This window comes from Ammodytes marinus (assembly GCF_949987685.1).
Source record: "Ammodytes marinus genome assembly, chromosome: 15".
NCBI classification, from domain to species: Eukaryota; Metazoa; Chordata; class Actinopteri; order Uranoscopiformes; family Ammodytidae; genus Ammodytes; species Ammodytes marinus.
The window spans coordinates 17,846,367-17,869,867 of NC_137219.1; the positions used below are offsets into that span (position 1 = coordinate 17,846,367).

The 23,501-nt window shown below is 41.1% G+C and overlaps 1 protein-coding gene across 1 annotated transcript in view; it reads left to right on the plus strand.

The window, feature by feature from the left end:
- LOC307261983 (CD109 antigen) overlaps positions 1 to 16,083 on the plus strand; it is a gene marked incomplete at its 3' end in the record, with an annotated part of 33,510 nt that extends 17,427 nt beyond the window's left edge. The window contains exons 13-38 of the mRNA XM_080042716.1: positions 1,716 to 1,839; positions 2,105 to 2,338; positions 2,467 to 2,589; positions 3,832 to 3,946; positions 4,059 to 4,168; positions 5,086 to 5,259; positions 5,553 to 5,657; positions 6,589 to 6,759; positions 6,868 to 7,020; positions 7,554 to 7,623; positions 7,783 to 7,867; positions 8,022 to 8,139; positions 9,947 to 10,060; positions 10,242 to 10,460; positions 10,687 to 10,828; positions 11,621 to 11,797; positions 11,873 to 11,948; positions 12,137 to 12,368; positions 12,444 to 12,615; positions 13,170 to 13,360; positions 13,550 to 13,705; positions 13,869 to 13,934; positions 14,621 to 14,760; positions 14,935 to 15,091; positions 15,664 to 15,766; positions 15,899 to 16,083. Coding sequence (XP_079898842.1) covers positions 1,716 to 1,839; positions 2,105 to 2,338; positions 2,467 to 2,589; positions 3,832 to 3,946; positions 4,059 to 4,168; positions 5,086 to 5,259; positions 5,553 to 5,657; positions 6,589 to 6,759; positions 6,868 to 7,020; positions 7,554 to 7,623; positions 7,783 to 7,867; positions 8,022 to 8,139; positions 9,947 to 10,060; positions 10,242 to 10,460; positions 10,687 to 10,828; positions 11,621 to 11,797; positions 11,873 to 11,948; positions 12,137 to 12,368; positions 12,444 to 12,615; positions 13,170 to 13,360; positions 13,550 to 13,705; positions 13,869 to 13,934; positions 14,621 to 14,760; positions 14,935 to 15,091; positions 15,664 to 15,766; positions 15,899 to 16,083 — 3,712 coding nt within the window. The remainder of the gene's footprint in view (positions 1 to 1,715; positions 1,840 to 2,104; positions 2,339 to 2,466; positions 2,590 to 3,831; positions 3,947 to 4,058; positions 4,169 to 5,085; positions 5,260 to 5,552; positions 5,658 to 6,588; positions 6,760 to 6,867; positions 7,021 to 7,553; positions 7,624 to 7,782; positions 7,868 to 8,021; positions 8,140 to 9,946; positions 10,061 to 10,241; positions 10,461 to 10,686; positions 10,829 to 11,620; positions 11,798 to 11,872; positions 11,949 to 12,136; positions 12,369 to 12,443; positions 12,616 to 13,169; positions 13,361 to 13,549; positions 13,706 to 13,868; positions 13,935 to 14,620; positions 14,761 to 14,934; positions 15,092 to 15,663; positions 15,767 to 15,898) is intronic.
- Positions 16,084 to 23,501: the final 7,418 nt, after the last annotated feature.

The following is a 23,501-nucleotide window of genomic DNA, read 5'->3' on the forward strand; positions in this document are numbered from 1 at the left end:
TTTGAAAAGAACTGAGCATGTGGCAATGATCAAAAATCCAAAGAAGTGCCTCGATGTTATCACAAGTGTGCCAGTGCTGTTTCAGTGCTCAGGGGTGTGCGTCACAGCAGGGACTTTGATCAAAAGCAAATACAAGCCCACACAGGCTTGCACATCCAGTTGCAACTTCTCCCCAATGTCACGTATGCATCCTCACAGTCACAGATGCACAAGAAGCACCCTCCTACCGCAACTAGGTGCTGAGAAACGAAATAAATTAAAACATTTTTCTACAAGTTTAAAGCTGAATTTGTTGCCAAAGCTGTGCGTGCCAAATATTGGAAACACATTTCCATTGTAAAACATGTTTATATGTAACTAGTGTGAAAATAAAGTATACCTAAGAAATAAAATATTATTATGAATTGAATGAAACTGTCTTTGTATTGTGTAACCCAGTGACTTCCAAAGAAAACCTTGAGGAAATTTGACCCTTGCAAGCAACAAGAAAAAAGAGTACAAGACTAAGCCAAATAAAGTGTTCACATCTTTTTTCAACGTTTTCAAGGTTCTCATTTGAGTTAGAAGAAGCAGGGTTTGAAGTGGTGAGTTATTCTTGACTGGCTTCTACTACCACCTGCTGGCAGGAAAGAGTTAATACACATTTTTACTATCCCTAAATGTCCCTTGGTGAACATTTTAATTACTGCTTAGAGGTCCCACAGTGTCGGCTCTGCTCATCTGTCATGCTGCTATTTTTTGATGCAGACTCTTTGTGTGAACTCTATATACATGTCAGGTTTGCATACAGGGCAAAACAAACATATACAATGTATGACTACCCTTTCTCAGTATAAAACTAAGAGGAGTAATGGCTGTTTTGAATAGGGTTTGTTAGAACAAAGTTGACAGCATTTTGGTTATTTTCTCCCAAGATAAAGCCTCACTGACACCCCACCATTATGCTGTCATGCTGTGATGTGTTGTCACAAAGGTAATTAAAATCTCCAGCGTGTTCTCCATGCAGCTGAAAATGTGACGATATGGATTTGTTTTTCCAGAGAGGCCTTGTAAAATATTAAAAGGATTACAAAGACATTATAAATTCAAAGAGCATATTTATGTCAAGATAAAATGCCATGAATTAAACTCCCTGGTGGTTTAGTGTCAGACTGCATGCAGGTTTGCATTCCGTCTGGCATTTGAGATTTATTTTAATTTCTGTATGGATAGAGATACACCCAAATGTCTCTATGCGCTTTGGACAAGACAAGGGAATTGTCAGACCCTGAATGGACAAATGAGACGCATCCCCCTGGGGCAAAGGCGTAAAGAGTGCTTGAACATCTCCCACTTCACATCATCCTTTTGTGTGTTTGTGACAAAGAATATGTGTGATAACAGGGGATTTCACCCTGGTGTGTATGAGCATGTGATGCAACAGGAGGAGGGGTTCTGTAAATCGTATGTCCGGGTCACTATAGCTCCATGAAGTGGCCGCTGTCAGTTTGGTCTCAGAACCAAAAGTGGAACGTGTGGTGAAGCGGACGGAAACAGAAGCATGGATGGGATCCTGACGTTGGTTGTGTTTTTGGGAGTTGTGTGTTCTGTTGTACCCGTTTTGACTCAGGATTCATCCGGGTGAGCGACATGATTCATCGATAAAATAAGAATCAAATCAATTTTTTGTTTAACTACTCAGTTCATATTTTCTGATATGCATCGTTCTGCTATAGGGCATTGTTTATGATCTCAGCTCCAGAGGTGTTGCATGCTGGGACACCCACCCCACTGGCTGTTACTGTCTTTGCTGACTACCCTGGCAGGGTGATGGCTGAAGTGACACATGGCGACACCAACGTATCCCAAACAGAGGACTTCCAAGGAGGTGACACTGCACTTACACGAAGATTTAGGGTTTATTCACATATTTACTGACTTCTTAGAGCGCTAAAGTATCATTTTGTTCTTAAGGTTTGACCAGGATTGTTACACTACCTCCTGTGAGTACAAAATGATCTTCTTTCGTCCTAACCCTTTATCACGGATGAGAAAGTAATACTCAGAAATGTTTGAAAAGCCTGTTGAGCCTGATGTATGTGTTAATGAAAATGTGTCAATTCAGATTCTTGGATCCATAACCCAGAATTCCCTCTTTACTTTGACGGTGAGGGGCTACAGGGGGGACAGCCTCATTTTCACCGACACCACCAACCTTGGCTTCAGCCTCAGGAATGTCCTCACCTTCATTCAAACGGACAGATCCCACTACCAACCGGGCGATACCGTCAAAGTCAGAATTGTGTCTGTTGAGTTAAATAACCATCCCTACAAAGGCAGAGTGAATATCTCTATACAGGTATGTCTACGACTCGGCTGTGTGAAACAACAAAGCCTGAGTGTATCTGTTTAGCCAGGTATTGTGTGTGTGTGTGAGTGTCTGGTGATGTGGGAAGTCTGACTGACAGTCTTGTATTCAAATGCCAGGATCCCAGTGGGAACGTTGTCGACAGGTGGGAGTCTACAGGGAATCTGGGGATTGTGTTGCAGGAATTGAGTTTATCCCGGACGTCTCCTCTTGGACAATGGGGGATTACAACCACAGTGAAAGTAGGCTTAAAATAAGAGAAATGGTTTTACATTTGCATTGCTTGCTGTTTAACAGAACTGCCATTTGAATTATATGAGAAAGGCATCTTCCCATTTTGCCTCTCATTCCTTTCCTTACCAGGGCGTGAATGAAGAGAGAGAATTCATTGTGGAGCATGACGGTAACAGATATATCAGTTTATTGCAATGTTAAGTTTTGCCATGATAGTGTCTCTGAAGGATGGCACCTTGGATGGTTTGTTGGTTGGTTGGCCAGTCCATCACTTTGATCAAAACCTAAATACGCCATGAACGTATTAGACATTTTATTGGTCCCCATTGGACGAATCATACTAATTCGGGGATCCTCTTTTACTTTTCTTCTAGCGTCACCGTCATGGTTTCCATGTAGACTTCTAATAAAGTGTCTCAACAACTACTGGATGGATTCCCTGAAATTTGGTTGATATCCAAGTTACCTAGAATATACATTCTAACTACTTTGTGTTTAGCTAACTTTTCTGTTAGTGCTTGGTCAAAATTCTTATTTGTCCATGGTTGGACTGGGTTTGTTATATGATCCAAATACCTGCAAAACTAAGGACATTCCCAGCAGCCTCAGGTGTACATTTTGCTTAGTCTCAACTAGCAAAATGTGAGCATGCTAACACGCCAAACCAAGATGGTGAACAAGATGATAAACCTACCTTCAAAAGGACAACTTGTTTGCATTGTCATTGTGCAAATGTTAGCATGTTGATGTTAGTGCCTAAGCCAAGCCTCACAGAGCTGCTAGCATGGCTATAAAATCTTGGTTGTGTTGGTAGGATAACGTAATCACTGCCTTTCTCGTTATTTAACTGACTGTTGTTGCAGAGGGTCCTCACTTTGAATTGCTGCTCAAGACACCGCCACAGGTCCTTGTGGGAAGTGACATCACAGGATCAGTGAGAGCACTGTGAGTTCAATGGGCTAATTCAAATCAATAATATGATATTTACACATATGTTAAGCAAGAAAACAGTAGTACTTTTCCCCCCTGTAGTTACTCCAGTGGACAGCCTGTATCGGGAACAGTAACGGTCTCAGTCAATCTGGCATCTGATATGCACAATGAAGCATTCGTGCAAAAACAAACCAAAGAGGTATGGTTTGATTGTCCCTATAGCTCATTTGTACAAAGAATGGACACTACAAGTAGAATCGAAGCTTTCAGACAGCTAAACGGTATGGGTTATCTTTTGACTGTTGTTTTTTTTCCAGATCTACGGGTCAACACAGTTTTACTTCAGCAAAGATCTACTTCAAGCCCTGCATACGTCAGTCAGCAGTGACGGTCGTTTAAATATTGCTGCCTATGTTTCTGACAACTCCACAGGTGAGATATATTTTTTTAATTATGCTGATTTACATAAAGTATGCATCTCAGGTACATCCTCTCCCAACTCTTTTCATCATCCTCACTGTTACATCATCCCTTGTCACCCAAGGATTTAAAGTGAACAAAACAGTGGAAGTCCACCTTCTGAGGAACCCGTTCCAGCTCAAGTTTCATGATGTTCCATCTACACTAAAGCCATCTTTAAACTTCTCTACCATAGTGAGTAAATAATTCAGAGCCGGCCCAAGCCTTTAGGGGGCCCTAAGCAAAATATGATTAGGGGGCCCCTCTCCAATGTTAGCGCTGCTGAAACTATAGATCTTTGTTAAATATAATTCACACACCCAGTGTTTTCCGCTAGTGCCTCCACTGTGTGGCTGTGCGAAAATATTAGACAGCCGAGATTCAGACCCTCCTAGGGAGGTCCGGGGGAGATTTTTTTAACCTTTTTAAAGTGAAATGCATGAATCTGGTGCACTTTGAAAGGAAAATTAAGAGGCTAAATCTGAGAAATTTTGTGTGAACAAATAATTTGGAGACACTGGGTCAAATCAATTAGAAGCTATTGAAGAAGGACACATGGATTTTCCATAAAAATATTAATATAAAATAAAATATTATGGGTTGGGCTTGGAGCTCTTTTTCTTTTACGGGACATATTTCTCTGTAATATAGTGAATGCATTTAAATGCAGTGTGAGGAACGAAGCAGAAGAACTCTGTTGTCCAGCTACTGTATCTTGGGCAACTGAGGGCAGCCCCATTTCCAATTATTTTAAAATAAACTCAATTCACACTGTGCATGGATGTGAACGAGACATGATCAGATAATTTCGGATTTCCTCCCAGATAAACTGATTAAATTTTTAGGCTATTAATTATCTAGACCAAAACATTGTATTCCTTTTTTTGTATGATAACTCACATTTGCATAGTATGATGTTAATATCAAACACACAAACTAAAATTATTATTTTTTTTTTTCTTTTAAGGGCCCCCCAGGCAGTCGGGGGCCCTAAGCGGCCGTTTAGTTCGCTTATGCCTCGGGCCGGCTCTGAAATAATTATCATTCTGTCCATTTAAAACAGTTATTTCCACAAGTTAAATACTGAACCCTCCTCTGCCTCTATTCCACAGCTAAGGATCACTACATATGACCGAAAGCCGCTCAGCTCATCGGATCTAAAACATTCTGCTGTGATTGAAGTCACTCAGGGGACATCCACGACAGACGCTGAACGTACAACAACTCTGACACTTCCCGTGCCTGAGGACGGGAACATCAACATCAAGTTTGAATTACAGGATCAAGTAGAGATGCTTTTTATCCGGGTTAGTATTTTGATTTACAGGACCTGGAATGTGGGTCCTCCGGGAAAAACAGTTTCGGTGCATGTAAGACGAGTAGTTTCAGTACAGTAGGTTTATACACGTTTGCCAATAAGAAAATGACCCCATGATTTATAAACTTAAGTCAGAGCAAACATCCCAAGACTCCAAAACAGATTTCCCCATGTGATGTTTACTGTCCTTAATGTATGTATTAAAACACCTAAGCACAGAGAACACACTTCATACATTTACTGTATCTTGTGTATATTCAGGCAAGATTCCATTCCAGCGAGGAGACACTGAGGGTCTACAATAACTACACCTCTCCTAATGGCTCATATATTCAGATCTCCCCAATGAACACAATACCTGCACAGGTAACTTGAAACAAATACTTAGGCATAATATTGCAAACAGCCATTAATTATGTTGTTCATTAAAACTCTAGCGCATAATTCATTTTTAATTTCCAGATTGGTTTGCCTTTTCAACTAGATGTGGAGAGCACTTTTCAACCAACCAAGCTTCACTTTGTGGTATGTTTGGTCAACAATGATATGTCATCACTAAATAACCTTACCTTTATTAATGACATGTTGCATGTCGACCATAAGAACCTTACTGAAAGTGTGTAGCTTGTAGAAGTCACACTTGATTGTAGAAAATGTTCCAAGAACCGCGAGTATCGAATGTAGATACATTAAGGGGTAGTTGAACACGTACTTCAGATTAAAAGCCAAAATGTTTTGTGTTAGCTGTTTATAGTTGCAGTGTTTCTTCTGTTGTCTTTTATTTGTAACAATTTAAGCTCTTTTTTTCTTTTTTTTCTACAAAATAAAAGTGGAAATGAGTATAGCATGGGAGCCAAGTGAGGTACATTTGCATGTCTTTGTGTCCATTGACCATAATATATCCAGAATCAATTATGATAGTGTCCTCATCTTTTGCGGCGAAGGTGATCCATTTCTCCCATTATCTGGGAAAGGTCTCCTCATTCTGAAAACAAAACATTCTGATGTGTTAATGATTAGAATTGATTGCCTACACAAAATCAAACATTATTGAGTAGCCTACAGAGTTGATTATAATTGTTTGGTGTGATGAAATCACAAACTCAATTCTTCCAACCAAATGCACTCCATTTCCTGGCCTGTATGTAGATGCGTGTTGTGTTGGTACCCAGATTGGAGATTTATATTTATATTTTCTAGGAACTTATAGACCTTACTTCCTTAATTGAAATATTCAAAGAGGTCTGTGGTTAAATAGGAAGAACAAATGCTTCCTTTTTTATTGTTGTACTTCCAGGTGAGCTCTAGAGGTCAAGTGGTGGCCGCCGGGACAGAGACTTCCCCCTCTTTTTCCCTCACCCCTCACCTGTCCTGGTCCCCTGAGGCCTTTGTCACAGTCTACTGCATGCTCCCTGACGGAGAAATCGCCAGTGACACAGCGCACATACCCATCGACCAACACAACCATGTACTTTCATTTATTATATTCTAAAACATATCCTATAATATTTCTCCAACGGGTGCATTATTCCCCTGGACATTGCCCTGTGATTGTTTGTGTGTTGGTTTTCCCCAGGTATCTGTGAACTGGAGCAAAGACAAAGCCCAGCCAGGTGAGAAAGTATCGCTCAGTGTGACCGCTGCAGTTGCCAAGTTCCAGGTAGGAATCGCGGTAATGGGAACCCGCCATGACGCCCCTCAGGCTGACCAGGACTTGAAAGACGAGAAGGTTTGATGACCCAATTCCTTTACCAAAACCCTAACGGTTTCAAAGTGTATACATTTAGACAAAAGAGCAACAAAGAATACCTGAAACTTCTGTGAGCCCCTTAAGAAGTCAGACGACTAGATGCTCTTAAGATTAGTCATTCAAGTATCCTTAATCTGCTGGAAATGAATGATTTCCCTTCCTTCCTTTACACATTTAGATACTGTATTAGACTTCAGTTTGTGACCACTGAACCTGTTAGTCTGTATGAAACCTATCTTTCTGCTTTGTTATGTGAGGTTTCTGAGTTGGTAACTCTAGTGTGTTGGTTGGAGGACCTGAGGGTTATTGATCGATGCAGGATGAATGAAAAAAGCCGGGCGGTCTTAAGACACTGGCGGCATGTATCGTGTCTGGTAGATTACACCATTTTTAGAAAGCCAGATCTCCCTCGGGCATCTACAGAAATGAACCGTTTTTAGTTGGGTTTTTAGCAGCGACTTTAACATATTTACCAGTGTTGTCATCTTTTTGTTGTGTCTTTCTCACCACAGGAAAGCAATATTAGGATACTGACCAATGGCAGACTATATCCGAAAAAGCAGCCTGATGGACCCACAACTGGTATACTTAATAGATCACTACCCTAGTCATCTACTTTCTATTAGGAGTCCCTCTTGTGGCCATTTATTATACTCGATTGGTCCTACAATTTCACTTTTTGACTACCTATTCTAAGTACAGTCAGAGATTCCTCTAATTTCTTCTTTTTGGGGTTTGCAGAAGGAGATACCCTAATGGTGAAAAAGTACTGGAGCCATTGGATGGTTGCCACTGAATCCTTGATGTGGTTAGACACTTCTGTTAGGTAAGTGCTGAAAAGAAAGGTAGGCTACATGTGCTGGAAGTGGCTAGGTGACTTTAATGTAGGATCAGTATTCAGTCAAACACATAATTAAGGGCAAATAAAACAAACCGTGGGAAATGAAATGTGTTTTATGTTTTGTTTTTGTTTATATCAGTGATAAAACATGGACAAGTGAGAAAATAACAGTGCCGGATGGGGTTACCTCTTTGGGAGCTGTTGCACTGGTGATGTCAGACAGTCTGGGTTTGGGTTTCACTCATGTTCCACAAAAGGTAACTCAGGACGTGCCTTTGTGTACAAGTGATGTATACAAATGTCATTTTGGGCTTGTATTTCCCACATATCTTGTTTCCCTTTTCAAAAAATTATGATGTACTACTATATATACATATATGTAGGGGAGAACGGGGTAATTTGTCACATGGGTTGGATGTCACATTCGTTATATCTCGCCACCAGAGCGCGCTAGCTCTGAAATGTTGATATAAAAAAGGTCCAGAATTGGGATCAGAGGTCACATACATAGACTTCCTTGGAGTTAGACTGCTGCATTTCAGGTGAGAGGATGTTTTGTGTTTTTCATGTCAAATTCCAAATATTTTGCTTCTCAGTATTTTTCTTCTAGGCTTTTACACAATGGGTTTATAACAAAACACTTGTTACCCTCAGAAAGTGTGAAGGGTAAACTATAGTTTAGATTGTGGTTAGCAAGCTAATTAGTTGTCAGATGGTTGTTGGCCTTGATGCTAGCAAGAAATTCAAGTTGGGGTTGGTCGTCAAATTTTTTGGGGGGTTGGTTGTCACATGTTATCTCAAGGCTGCAGCCAGAAAAGGAACCCAATAACGAAAGAAATTGTCAAGCTGTATCCTCACTGACACCCCAGAGAAGGAAATAATAGAGCAGGAAAAGGCAGCTAGCAAGCAAAAGAAAAAAGGGCAACAAAATCAAAACAACCCAGTGCATCCCAAACTAGACCAGCTGCCAAGGCTACAGAACGTTATGTAGGCCTATTTGTCAACTTGACAATGCAATTAAACATTCAAATTTGGTCCTGCCTCCTTGCCTTCTTTTTAAGATTTTTCCCATTAAGATAACATTGTGACAAACAACCCCATAGTGTGTGACAACTGACCCCTTGATGGGGTTGGTTGTCACAATGTGTCAGAGTGTCTTTGATGGTAAATTACTTCTTCATTACAATAAGTTGGAAAAAAAGAGAGACACACATTTCTAGCCAACACCTCAAGCTTCAATTTAATGTAGGAATGGCTATTGACAGATGTTTTGGTGATGAGCAATTCTCACTAGAGTAAAAAGTGTGCCTACTTACCCCGTTCTCCCCTATATATTTTTTATTTTTTTGAAGATGATGATAATTTTGGGGGTAATAATTATGTTAAAAAAATAAAAAAGCCAAAGCCATGTTAGTTCCTCTGTGTGGCTGTACTTAGGCAGAGCTAAGGTACAGAGCTACAGTACATGCTAACCTCAGCATGCTAACATATACCCACAATAAAAGAGCTTAGTTCAGTGTGTAGCATGCTAGCATTTGCTATTCAGCACTAAATACTAAATACAATTGAGGCTGATGGGAATGTATTTAGTTTTGCAGGTATTTGTTCATAAAGGACCAATTGAAATCTTAACCCAATAAGGAAGAAGAACATGTCATCATGGGATCCCCAAATGTATTACTATTAATCGTGAAAGGGACATGGAGGTGTGTTCCATGTGCCAGGATCACACACAGATGAAACCCTGAATGTCTGCACAAAAAGTTGTGCATATCCAGATGTTTCATCTAGACTAAAATGGCGGTCTTACAGTCTGATATCACCATCCCTGGACACCCACACTGCTAGAATGGCCATTATACAGTATATCAATGTGACAAAGCTACATCTTTGAAAGAAATCTAATCTCATTGACTAAACTAAAAGTGTATGTCTACAGTAGTATGAGGCCCTTTAACGCTCTAACTTACTGTTAGGACCCCACCTCCCTTAAATTGTAATATCCACTGCTAACAATTTGAGTCGAACTTGTGTTTCAATTCATTTATGTTCTCTCATTCACAGTTGACCGTATCGAAAGATTTTTCCTTGTCTCTGGATGTGCCATCATACCTCATTAGACACGAGGAGATTGTGCTGGAGGCGAACATCATCAACCATTTAGAGCACGACATAGAGGTGGGACTAAATTCTTAGAGTATTCTGGCTAAAATGGTTGCTAAAGTATTACTTTTCTTAACTGATAATTGATAAGTATCTTCCAATAATCTGTCCCTTACATTTAGTTATGGCGCACAGACAGAGTTACATTATTTGTTTTAGTAATTTCCTGTGCTCTTTTACATGTTTCTCTCCACAGGTCATTGTGCTGCTAGCACAGAGCGAGGCCTTTGAGTTTGTTTTGGCAGAAAGAGGGGATTTCTTGGTAATAAATGCCCAAAAACTCACCATATGGAGTCATATGTCCGCCCCAGCGATGTTCCCTATAAGGCCTGTGGCTCTGGGCGAGATGGAAATAACGGTGGACGCCGTATCTGCGGAGGCCTCCGACAGCCTTGTTTGGAGAGTGCTTGTGAAGGTGTGGTATGATGGAAACATTGGATAATATCTATGAATGTACTGTGTCATGTCTAACTTGGTGAGGTTGAGAATAGCAGGGCCGTAGCCAAGAAGCTGCTGACTATGCATGTCTCTGTAATAAAGTGTATTCAGACATACTGTAAGGATGCAGCATGGAATGCACCATGCCGCGTGGCATACGGCAAATCCTATGATAACCGTGAATTACTTAAATTTTCCTGAAGCCCGGGGGAGTTGAACAGTCCATCTCAGAGACTCTGTTCCTGGAGCTGTTACCAGTGAAAGACAACAGTTCCAGATCCGTCTCCTACTCCTTTCCACCAGATGTGTTGCCGGGCAGCCAGAGGGTCCATGTGGCAGCGTTTGGTACGTCTACCATTTGTCCTCCCCGTTGTGCCAGTGTCAGTTCCATCTGAGTGCCCTTCATGTATACAGTTTAGTCAATTAGGAATGTGTAATAAGTGCTTGAATTCGGCTAATGTGTTTAGAGCAACGGGTTGTGTGCGCATCAAACTTAGCGCTGTCTGAAAAACATTGAATGTACTGGATTTTGAATAATGGAAATGATGGACATCAATCAGGAATGTTTATGGCGGGCAAATTCTGAACAGCTGTCGGGCTGTTTGGCTTGGCTCCATTCAGGTTGAGGGATGGTTGGTATTTGTTATGCTACAAAAGGCAGGCCTCGTCATTTTTCCTCAGTGGGGGCCAACTGTGTGGTTTTCTGTACTTGTTGTGATAGTGAGTTTGTGTGCAGGTTGGAGATTCTCCCTCCAGTGTAGCGTTCTGCCTGTGATGACTGGTTTTATAGTTTCCTCTCCGATCTTCCAGACTTTGCAACTTGTAAATCGGTGCTGTAACTTTTCAAGTGGACATTTCAAAGGGATACAAGTCAATGGATGCCACATTGGAACTGCTAAAGAGAAACATACATTTTATGAGTATTCCTGAAAGCACTTCTGATTTAGTTAAACTGCTGCTTCTTAATACCAGAACATACACAAATATCAGTTCCCTAAATAGTACAATGATGGCAAAGGTGGGTAGAAATATTAAGATTCAGGGTACATTCCTTCATTTGGGCTACCTAGTCGCAAAACTAAGAAATGATTTGTTGTGAAACAGTTAAATCCTTCCCTCCTGTTTTGCTTTGCACAGGCGATATCATGGCCTTGGTCATCAAAGACTTGGATTCACTGGTTGAGGTGCCTCTTGGTTGTGGGGAGCAGAACATGATCAACTTTGCGCCAAGCCTTTATGTTCTCAAGTACCTGGGCCAGTCGACTCCGGAGAATAAGGAGATCTGGAACAGGGCTCTGGGCTTCATGCTGGAAGGTAAGCAGCCTTAACACAAGTATTAATGCACAGTGTACAATGTTAACACATTATAATAATATCCTCTTCTTTTAGGATACCAGACTCAGCTGTCCTACCAGCGAGACGATGGTTCATTCAGTGCTTTTGCAGCCAGCCCTGGTAGCACATGGTACGTCCCCAATGTAATGATAGTTGTGAACTATTTCACTTCATCATGCTCTGCCCTGGTTAAAATATGCTTCTCCCCTCTTTTTTTTTTGCAACCTTCTACCATTTTTGAGACCACACTATTTTTTTGAGGATTTACATTTTTCCAATTTCTCTGCCTAACGCTGCTTATCCTTTCTTTGGTCCCAGGTTGACGGCCTTCGTGCTGAGGTGCTTCCTCCAGGCTCAGCCCTACATGTCTATAGACCAGAGTGTGCGGATGAGTGCCCTGACTTGGCTCTTGAAAAGCCAGGGGCCCCAGGGAGAGTTCCGTGAGGTGGGCAGGTTGATTCACACGGAGATGCAGGAAGGACTGGACAATGGCCCAGTGGCACTCACTGCCTATGTGCTAATAGCACTGCTGGATGATGACACCTTTTTGGTGAGTTAGGGGTCTGTAAATTCTCTGTTAGAGAAATAGACATCGGCTGATTAAAAATCCTTTGTCTGTGTGAAGGACACGTACCAAGGGAATGTATCCCTGGCCCGGGGGTATCTAGAGGACAAAGTGTCCAGTGGAGGGGTCAGTAACTACAGCCTGTGTCTGGTGGCCTACGCTCTAGCTCTGGCCAATAGTCCTGTGGCTGACACTGCCCTGGATGAGCTAGGAAGGAGAGCTGACATCAGAGGTAATTATGTTAAGGTTGTCTTGTGTTATGTTCAGGAGTGTGGCTAAAAAAACAAGGGTTCCAAAATTATTTTAAAATAATTGATGCAAAGAGGTTGCTGCACGCCACATGTGAGAGGTCGAACAGGAGTTTTCTACCACCAGTGATTATGGAACTAGAAAAAACATGTTGCTATAGTGACTACTAAACACAGACTAATCATTGTTTTACCTGCTGCTCGTTAAAAAAAGGTTTCAACAAGTGGTTCCGATGTCTTTCATTGGGCAGTTGGTAGGTAGTTTCTGTTTTCTAACACCATCTGGTCAGTTGTTAGCATGGTTGTGGTTGAGCAGTGGGTGTCATTTTCAAACCAATCTACAAAACTTGACTCTTGTCAGTCTAAAAGTTAGGATCCAGATTCTTCTGGAAGAAGAGCAAAAGCCAAACAAAAATAAACAAAGTTTCAGCACTTTGTCTGAGTACATTCCAAAAGACAATTTTTAATTGTGCAGCACGGTAAATGTGTTGTATGTGTACAAATATTGAAAATTCTTGCCTTTGATTTTGCTCCATAGATGGAGTCACCATGTGGACATCCTCAGCTGGCCTGGACTCACATGGCTGGCAGACACGCTCAGCGATGATCGAGATGGCTTCCTATGTGCTGCTGGCTCGTTTTAAGCGCCTCAGCTTTGTGGAAGCATTCGCACTCTTGAAATGGTTAAGCAAGCAGATGAACCATCTAGGAGGCTACAGAACCACACAGGTGACACCACACCTGAAACTGAAATTTAACTATGCAGCTGCAAATACAACATAGACCTGTTTCCTTTTGAAATATAAAATATACATATTCAGTTTGTTAATGGATTGCATCCATATTTGAAAAAGAAGAATCCCACAACATACAATCCGGATTCCTGTATTTTGACCTAGTACCATTTCTCTCCCTCAGGACACAGTAGTTGCCATCCAGGCTTTGTCTTACTACGCTGCCTTCAGTGGTGCCAACTCCATTGACCTTACGCTCGATATATCGGCCCACAATTCTTCCTTTGGGGCACTGATTCGTATAAACTCCACCACCTACCAGAGGTATCAGAGCTGGGAGGTAATAGATCTGGGGTGAATCCCATGCTTATTGTGTCATTTATATATGATTGGATTTATTGGATATGTTATATGATGCTGTGACTCTGCTACGTGACTATACTGCTGTCATCCAGTGCTTTTTCTGTTTTTTCTTCATCTATTTTCCTGCTTTTGTGTCGTAGGTTAATGCTGACAAAGATCTGTACCTAGATATAAACATGGAAGGAAAAGGATTTGCAATATTTCAGGTACAGTTATACGATTTTACTGTTCTTCCATGTCTGAGCTAATTATTTGAATGTATTAACTGTTAGCTACTATGAATTATACGTGTCCATGGGTTAGGGTAGGAAAAGGTAACACTGCAACTCTAAACTTACAATGCAGGAAGGTTTGTATACTTCCTATGTGTGCAGCTCAATATAAAGAACCGTTTGACAACTGGAGCATGAGCACAGTAAATTGAACGCAGCAGTTGTGAGGCACAATGTGTTGTATTGTAAATGCTAAACCCGAAACAGCTAAATGCAAACATCGCATGAGGACAATGTACTCCGGGCAATTAACATCTGGAGCGCATACTGTAGCTTGAAGTCCTGTCTTTAGTTTAGTGCATCCTGTTGATAATATCACTCAGAAGAATAGGAGGGGCTGAATGGAAGTTTAAACTCTTCACTATGTTCAATATTACAACCTTTCCTCTCCTCCACCAGACCCGCTCTCTGTAACATATCCTGATTTCAACCTATTGTCATTCAGTGCCCTTTGATGTTCAAACAAGGAAAAAGAGAGAGAGAGAGAGATTTGATCTTTATTTTATTTTTGCTTCATGGAAAGGAGAGCAGCAGACACTGTTTTTGTTGCGACCTTCAGGCGTTTGTACTTTATCATCTTTATGTTCCTTTTTTTAAACACCGCCATGAATCCTTCCCAGATGAATGTCTTTTACAACCTGGAGAGCAAAGCCTTTTCACAGAACCCCCAGCACGCTACAGACAAGGAGGGTTTCTCCTTACATGTGAATGTTACTGAGGAAAGGGACCACGACCACATGCTGTTGTCTATATGCACCAGGTAAGAACTAAAACACAGATAGACCCTTAATGTCAAGTCCATTTTCTTTCTAACATTTGTTTTAAAGTATGCCTGTAATTATGACAGAATCAGAATCTGTGTTGTCATACGTATAAACTATCCTGTAAAACAAGGGACGCAGACAATGTGACCTGTTGCTTTTGTCCTTTCCAGATTGAAGAACAATCAGGTGATATCTCGTACAGGCATGGCTATAATGGATGTGAGCATGCTCAGTGGGTTCACTCTCTCCCCTGGAGCCAATGCGCCCACAGAGCTTGTCAAGCAGGTGGAGATACTGCCTGAGAAAATCATCCTCTACCTAGACTCGGTAAGTGTTTCATCACAACATAATTTCTTGACCAGGCAAGACGAGTTGACGTTGTAGGTTAAGCTGTACAAACATTTTGTGAAACCAAAACGACCTGACACAATCTTATTGGTCAATGGGTGGAGCCAAAGAACCCGGTCTGAATTCGAGACATTTAGGCAATTATTTAAATTTTCTTTATTTCCCACATTGTCAAAATGAGTTTCAAAGTCTATATAATTCTGGTGTACGATTACAAAATACTCATATTTTATGTCAAATGTATATATTTATTACATAAAAAAGTTTGTGTTCAGTCTAGAAATATCAATATAATATAATATAATATCAGGTCCACAGATGAAGCAATACAGTATATTTTAATGCTAAGTGGCCACTTGCTTATCAGAGAAGATGTTTTTTTTGTTCTTTGATATTTATAAAAGGCTACAGTATGTAGGAAAATATTTTGCTTAATAGTTTTTGCACTTCTCACTGACTTCTCCCCTCACACCTCTAGATTCTTTAATTCACAATGATCTATATCGTGTTTAAGTACATGTCATCAATCACAATTCTGGTCCCATTCGCAGCTTACCGAGTCGGAGGTTTGCATCACACTTCCAATCGTCAGAGTTTACAAAGTGGCCCGTGTACAGGATGCTGTGGTGCGCGTTTACGACTACTATGAACCTAGTGAGTATTGCTTCTGTAATTTCATAATGTAGTATGATGTAAAAACCTGAAACTGAAATACAATTTGCTTTCTTTTGGACAAACAAACGGCAATATCATTCGAACCACATGATTATTTTCCCTGTCTCACAGCGAGAAGAGCAACAAGAACATACAACTCAGATGTTCTTCGCAGCCTGAACTCCTGCTTCTACTGTGGCGAGGGCTGTGATCGCTGCAGGCCGGGAATCACTATCAAGGTGCCATCTCACTCTATACGCAGCGCCACCTACAGCTTGATTTGCCTGCTTCTTGGAGTCACTGCTTTTTTATTGTAGTTTAATTAGATTGTATTATGGCTAACATATAAACAGAGATAATGAGACATAGTTTTAGTCTTTACGCACATTGATGTGCTCTGGATGCAACTTCAATTGTACCCTTATTCAACAGCTACTATTTCCTGACAAATGATTGTCATTTTTATAGAGGCCTGTTAGCATGTATTATCTTTGGACAAAATGTGAACGTCAAACTGCCATCTTTGGAAACATATCTGTCAAATCTCATTCATGTTCTCATATATATCTCATATATATTTTGGTTTTATACATTAGAAAAACAAATAAAATAGCTTCTGTACTTATAAAACATACCATTCTCCATGTGATAACTGGTCTAGAAAGTTTGATGAAGAACTCATGTACAGCTGGCAGTCGAGCAAATTAGTAGGATTTATTTGTCAGTTCCACATGTGTCCCCTGTTGTTGCCATTTTGGCACAAAATGCAGACGTGTCAAACTGCCTAGAGCAAGATTTGTTCAACGGCTCCAATGGGCTTGACAGCACATGGCTCACTTTTTGGTTTGTTTACTCATATTGATATTCTACCGTCCTTGCCCTTGACCTCACTGACTAAGGAGGTAACAATGGCACAGGGGAGGAAAATGCCCTGTAAAGTCATTGGGATTGAGATAAAAGGCTTCCCCTTACCCCTCTGCCACGTAACGAAGCTCTGAGCCAAAGGAATGCAGGCCGACCTGCAGAAGTATGCAGAGGGAACACACATGTAAGTCATCGCCTGGAGACTAATCAGGTTTACGTTACTGAGGTATCATCAAATATGAATTTTATTTCTAAGAGTTTAGCCTAGTATGTTCAATCCATAGCATGGTTTAAATTGTACAACAAACATGTTATCTTTATAGTATCCATATGTGGTGAATTAAGGAATAAAAACAAGTTATGTCCAGTGGATAATATTTGTACCCCTTAGTGAATCCCCACTACCCCAAATACAATGCCATACATAGAGTATGGAAAGCTGCAGATGTTTTTACCAAAGGTAAATGTGAACAAATGACTGTAATTCCACCAGGGCTTGCAGGTTTGCTCTGTACTTAAACACGATCTTTGAACTCTGTGGAGGTCAGCTTCACTCTACACTTACGCCTTATTTTGAACAAATGAATAAATGCTGTCTCAATGGTTTATGTTTTAATGGCATGTCAGTGTTTGTATGTGTTGGATGTTTTATCCAAACTCATTTCCCTCGTGGGACAATAAAGCCTTTTTGTTCATAAGCAAAAGCAGAGATGGAATGAAGCTGAGGGCATGAGTTGTCGTAACACTAAAAGCAAATAAGTACTTCAGATAAAGTTATTCACAATTGGGCCTTTAACACTTGGCTCCATTTGGATGTGATAAATGGTTACAACTTGTGAGAAGATGTCCCAAAATTCCCTACTTGAAAATAAAGTGAATTATTCAGTGAAGTTGATTTACCATAGTGTGAGAAAAGCTACAGAGATACAGCAAAGATGGTTAGAACCCCCATCTTTAGACACAATGATGTTACTGTAAATATGCTTGGGTATCCCAAATTTGGTCCATATGCGACCCCACAGTCTTGTGCTTATTCTCCCTGCTAGTTCCCACAGTGCTCACATGTGTTATTGTTATAACACATTACCTTACATAACCTCTGAATGCTACTGCATAGCAGAAACTTCCAAGAGTTTAAGCAACATCAGAAAAAGGGGCATACCAGACTGGCATATAAAGAACATAACAGGGAGACTCAAACCAGAAATATAGCCCTCAAATCCATACAGTGTCCATAATGTGCACTCCTCATTATAAAAACTATTTTTTTCCTGCAGTACCCACCCACCAACACTAGATGACAGGCTTGGTATCATAATAACAACAGTTTCAAAGTTTATGTGAGCTGTCAAGGCCTTATAAACTGATACTATCACAAACAGAACACACTTTTAGCCAGCACATTTTACATGTCTTTGATAATAACTTGCGGCTTCCTCTTTGTACAAATGCTTATCATGAAAGGAGGATGATGTTCACTCCTCATAGAGTCCAGCAGAGTTTGATGGAGTCGTTTTACAGACTATGCTCTGGCCCTGGTGTTACTATGTATTTGTGCAGGATAAAACCAAACACATTAAGGTCATGACCAATGACCTTTTGCTAACCAGGGGTCTTGTTATGGGTCAGGCTGCAAAAAGGCAAGACAATCAATTGGGGGCACACATCATGATGTCATGCACTCACTATGTCGGACAACTGGCTTATGCAGTGGCCTTAACCGACAGAGAGCTTAGTTAAGTGCAGTAAAAGTATTAAAGACTTAAAGATAAGTTGACGGAGACACCAAAAGGTTTACGGGGAGAGAGAAAAACAGATTTATGTATTTAAACTGCATCTTTTTGTCACCGCTTTGTCTTCAACTTGAGACGAGCAACCTGAGAATAAAAATAACAAATGTGAAGATTTCGGCAGAAGTTTCCAGAGCTTGTGTTTGGGTCATGCACAGCACGACAACTAAACTCATGAATCCGGTCCATTGAATCTGATGACATTCTTTAACATTCACTCCTGTCAATGTGGCTGTCAGATGGATAGCATTGGCGACTCGCCTGCCACCAAAGAGTTGCAGATGGGGTAAACAAAGCGAAGGAGACAATTATTTATTTAGTTTTATCTCCTGATGGGAGCCATTAGGGAGGCGATATTGCTGTTGGACTCAATGTGACAGAAGCCAAGATGGAGAATGTGCGTTTAAAAAAAAAAAAAGTTTTTCATATGGACAGTAGGTTTTGCAGATGATTCTTCAAAATGTAGTGTATTGCATGACTGAGAGAAATCTGTCTCTTATAAAACACCCTTTGTCGCTCATGAAAAAGATATATTATGATATATTGATAAATTATAATATTGAAAATGATGAAGTACATATTAAAGACCCTAAAGTTTACATTTCTACTGCAGGTCATCATCATAAGATAATGCGGTTAGGGTCTGCTTCTGGCAAGTTTGATGCTGTACTCAGTAAAATACTTATTCCAAAATCAGAGTTACAAATTGCTCCAGATGACATCACTAGGAAAGAATCACCATCACAACAAACAACCACATCATATGGAAGTAACCCAATGCTGTTGGTGTCGAGACAGAAATCAGGGGGTTGCTCGCATCAAAAACAAATATGATTCGGAGGGAAAACCTCCAACTCCCTAGTGATTCTACCAAAACGGCTCGCGATTGGGTAGAGGGATGATGCGTTTCGTTTGGCAAGGCACGCTCCATTCACCGGTGCGAGTAATGGAAAAATCCCTTTGAGCTTCCATCCCACCCAGAGTTGCATGTGTATTTACACAACCCCCAGGTGACCCTGCAGAGGCCGGCCCAGACAGACAAATCTATCCCAGTCAGAGGGGGACTCCGTTAGAACAAAGCCGAGCCGCTCAGGGCCCACTCAGTCATCCTCCTCGGTGGAAACCACCAATGATCTCATCACTATGGAATGAGCTCAGGTAGAGATGATTGCAAACTTGAGGAGTCTGGTGCCGTCCATTGTCACCAACAAAGATCATGTGTTTGCGTGATAAGTGTCTGCGTGTGCATCCGCTTATGTGACTCACTGCAGTGTCTTGGTGTGTCAGCAGTTCTTGTGTCTGGTTTATATTGGGAATGAGCTGCTACAAGCCCAATGAGACATAATACCAAGAATCATACACACCGTAGCATGGTCCGTCTTCTAAAACTTCGACATTTCAGTCACATAGACCCATTCATAAAATTCAGCACAGTGATTCATGAGTCCACCTCCAATGTCCAAGTTCCCGGTAGGTTGCCATGCAGGACTGTCAAACATTGTATGAGGGTCTTGGATCAGGTCTGAATACCACAAAGCTCTTTGGCTTTCTGCAACACTCGTCATTTCCCTTCCTCACAAATTTCACAGCAGCTTCTATAGCCTCACTGTATATTTCCTTATGTGGGAATGACTGAGCACATTAACTCCATTGAAGCTGTTTTTAATTGTGTTGAAAGGGCTTCATTGGGAAAGGCTTCAACGGTACCAGCTCTTGGAGTGTGATTGATCGATTCTGCCTGGCGCGTGATGGTTACTTGACTCATCACCTATGTGCTCCATTTAGCCAGCATCGCATCGCACTTGGCATCACTTGGTCAAATCAGCCAGACCTCTGGGGTTCTGTGTGTGTTTGTGTGTGTGTGTGTGTGTGTGGGGGGGGGGCTAAAGAGAGAGTGAGAAAATGAATGATTCACAGTAGTAGACTGACTAGACTAACCGATCTACGCCAAATCGCCACACACACACACAAACAGAGCAAACACCTGACTCCAAATGCTGGTACGGCATCTCTCACCTTGGCGATTGCCTAGTTTTCCACTCATTTTTCACCAGGGTCAATTTTGCTAGCCTAGATTCAGCTGTCACACATTTCCTCGACCTCATTGGCCAATTAGAGTAATCGGAAACAGGTGGGAATAGGTGCCCCCCTGCTGCTGCTACCACCATATGTGTACGTGCAAATGTGTTGTGGCCTACTGTATGCATGCTCAGTGCCCATACGACAGAGAGAGTTAGAGAAACAAAAATGACGAGGGGAAATCGAAGCAAGACTGTTAATGTGTGTGTCAGGCAGATGGAGACTTCTCAAAGCAGCACATGTGTGTTTGCACAGACATATCTGACTGACGTGGGATTATTATTTGTCTAAACCACAGCAAGAGCCGGAGTTCCTGCAGTCTGATTGCGACCCAAACACTGTCGGAATCGTCTGGATTTGTGTGATCGACTGCTTTGATTACTCAGCTCAGAGGAAACAAGCGTGCTGAGTTGAACACATGTGATGCGAGGGGCTCATGCAGTAGCAGGGATCACGGGCCTGATGAATGGAGGGAGCCCGAGAAAATAAACGCGACGGCTCTGTTATTCCAATGACGTATGGCACGATGATCATGAACACTTAAGTGGCCATGAACGCTGCTGGGAATACTCCAGTCACAGTTGAGATGGAGTGTACTGCAGAATAAGATATGAGCTATACTCTAGCCATCCACCATTTCAATACTATATATAAGTCAAATTTGTTACATTAAGTATACAAGTGAAAATATATTTTGTTAATTTTGTTGAGGGACAATATTGCCTACATTTCCCTGTATGGATGAATAAAGTATCCATCCATCCATCCATCCATCCATCCATCCATCCATCCATCCATCCATCCATCCATCCATCCATCCATCCATCCATCCATCCATCCATCCATCCATCCATCCATCCATCCATCCATCCATCCATCCATCCATCCATCCATCCATCCATCATAAATCCTAGAGAAGTAAAGAATTGGGACACAACTCCTTTCTACCATGCTCCAGAGGTGGTGTTCAGCTCCTGACCCCTGACCTCCTTGGAGGAGTACAAGTGGGCTATATTTCCTCTCAGTGATAAATCACGTTTGACAAAGAAAATCTTCTGGATTTGTCTGACTTGGCATTTGATTTTTAGAACGGAAAGTGGACGATTATGCAGAAAATGACATATAGGTACTCCATTAATTGTACCCATCAAGCCCATCAAGACCACTCCACTTCACAGGGAAAACAAATCAGCCTGTGCTTACCGTTGTGTCACCTCTTTCGAAGCTCTGGAGGTTTCAATAGTCTGAAAAAATATCACTAGTAGTTAGAGTAGGCTACACATTTATAACCAAAAGCCTGCATTACAAACTGGGATATGTAGTTTTGAAAGTGGCATTTACCAGCCAAAAATACTTGCTTCTACTTGCATCCTGAGAGATCAAGGGTTTGGTATACGTTTGCTTTTTCAAAAGGACTTTATGGAAAAATACTAATCGCTGTACAAGTACTCACTAACTCCAGTGTTGGTGCTTCTGCATACTCCTTGTGACAGGAGAGAGTAACAGGAAACATGAGAGGCATAGTTTTTTATAGGACAAAGTCTGATAATGTCTATTAAATAGGTTTAATAAAAATAACTATATTTTTGCAGACTAAGTTGAGCAACACATTCTCCAAATTTCTTTCTGTCTGTCCACAACTCTGTCTGGTCCCATCTGTCCTATGATTTCAACAGAGCCGAACTTGTTGTCTAAATATTTCCTGTCACAGTTTAAGGAGTTTTGCAGGAGGGCATATGGTATAAAACTCAACCTCCTTCCATTTTTCTACTGGGCAGCGGGCCACTTTAGACCCACTACAACATAGTGAGTGACAGAGTTATATATGGAGGCACCCTGGGTAAACTATCGAGATAATCAAAGGTAACTCCTGCGGGTGTAAAATGTTGCCACCCCATTACCATTAATAAGCGTGGATGTAGTTCCGTGTGTTCATATTGCCAGTGTCCACTCAGCACTGGCATTCACTAATGTGTTATCCAGCTAGTCATAAGTCCATATCATAAATACAGTTATGGTTAGTACCCTATATGTGTGTGTAAACATTCAGGTGTAATTTGGATGATCAAACTGCTTAAAAGGAGAATTCAATTGATATAATCTCAAGGCGAAATTCCATGCTGTCCTTTTGCAGCCTTAATGGAACCCGTAATGATTTCAATAATACATTTTCTCATTTTGGCAGCATAGACACTAATCTTAGGTGCCAAATTTGCTCTTTCATTATGCCCTTAGGGTTTTCCTGATAAGGCCATGTGATGAATAAATACGGTAGAAAAACCACAGTGCTGTTTTTTTAATGGTTGCATGTGGGAATCCTAGATGTTAAAATACAAACAGTCTTAAAGAAATGCCCCAAATCTGAGTCAATCATTATTTTTGCTCTTTTAAGGTGTGCTGCTGCCTTGTGAAAACATTTTCTTTACTTTGGCTCCAGAGAGCATCTGTGAGTACAGTATTGTTTGTATGATTGAATGAGCACTCCACCCAGGCCGCTGACAGCTCATCACCTCAGGGAAGCACACCCACTAATCTCTTCATTTTTACATTTGACTGTGCTGTTTGGAGACGAGCTCTTGCTATAAGGCAGACAGTCAGAACAGGAATGTCTGTCAGGACGACATACAGTATGTGACTAGCTGGATGGAAACCAAACAGGAGCTAATGGTCTGTTCTAGCTGCAGTCATAACAAGAAGCTTTGAATCACTGTTTTGTCAGTGACACGCCTCTATTACCTACAGGAGACACTCTATGCATAGGACGATGATTTGTGTGCTGTATAAATGTCATGTTGTTCATTCCATAAACTTTTTATGACTTCTGCTTGTAAATGGTGTGTAAAATAAATACAGGCGACCCGTTGCTATTGAAGTCCCTGCCAGTCTGCTTCCAAGGAGCTTTAATTACAGATGAACGTAAATACAAAACCTGCAGTTTGCGCTAACACATTTTTGCAGAGCTTTTTCGAGAATAAGATCAGATGATTTATGTCATATCTGTC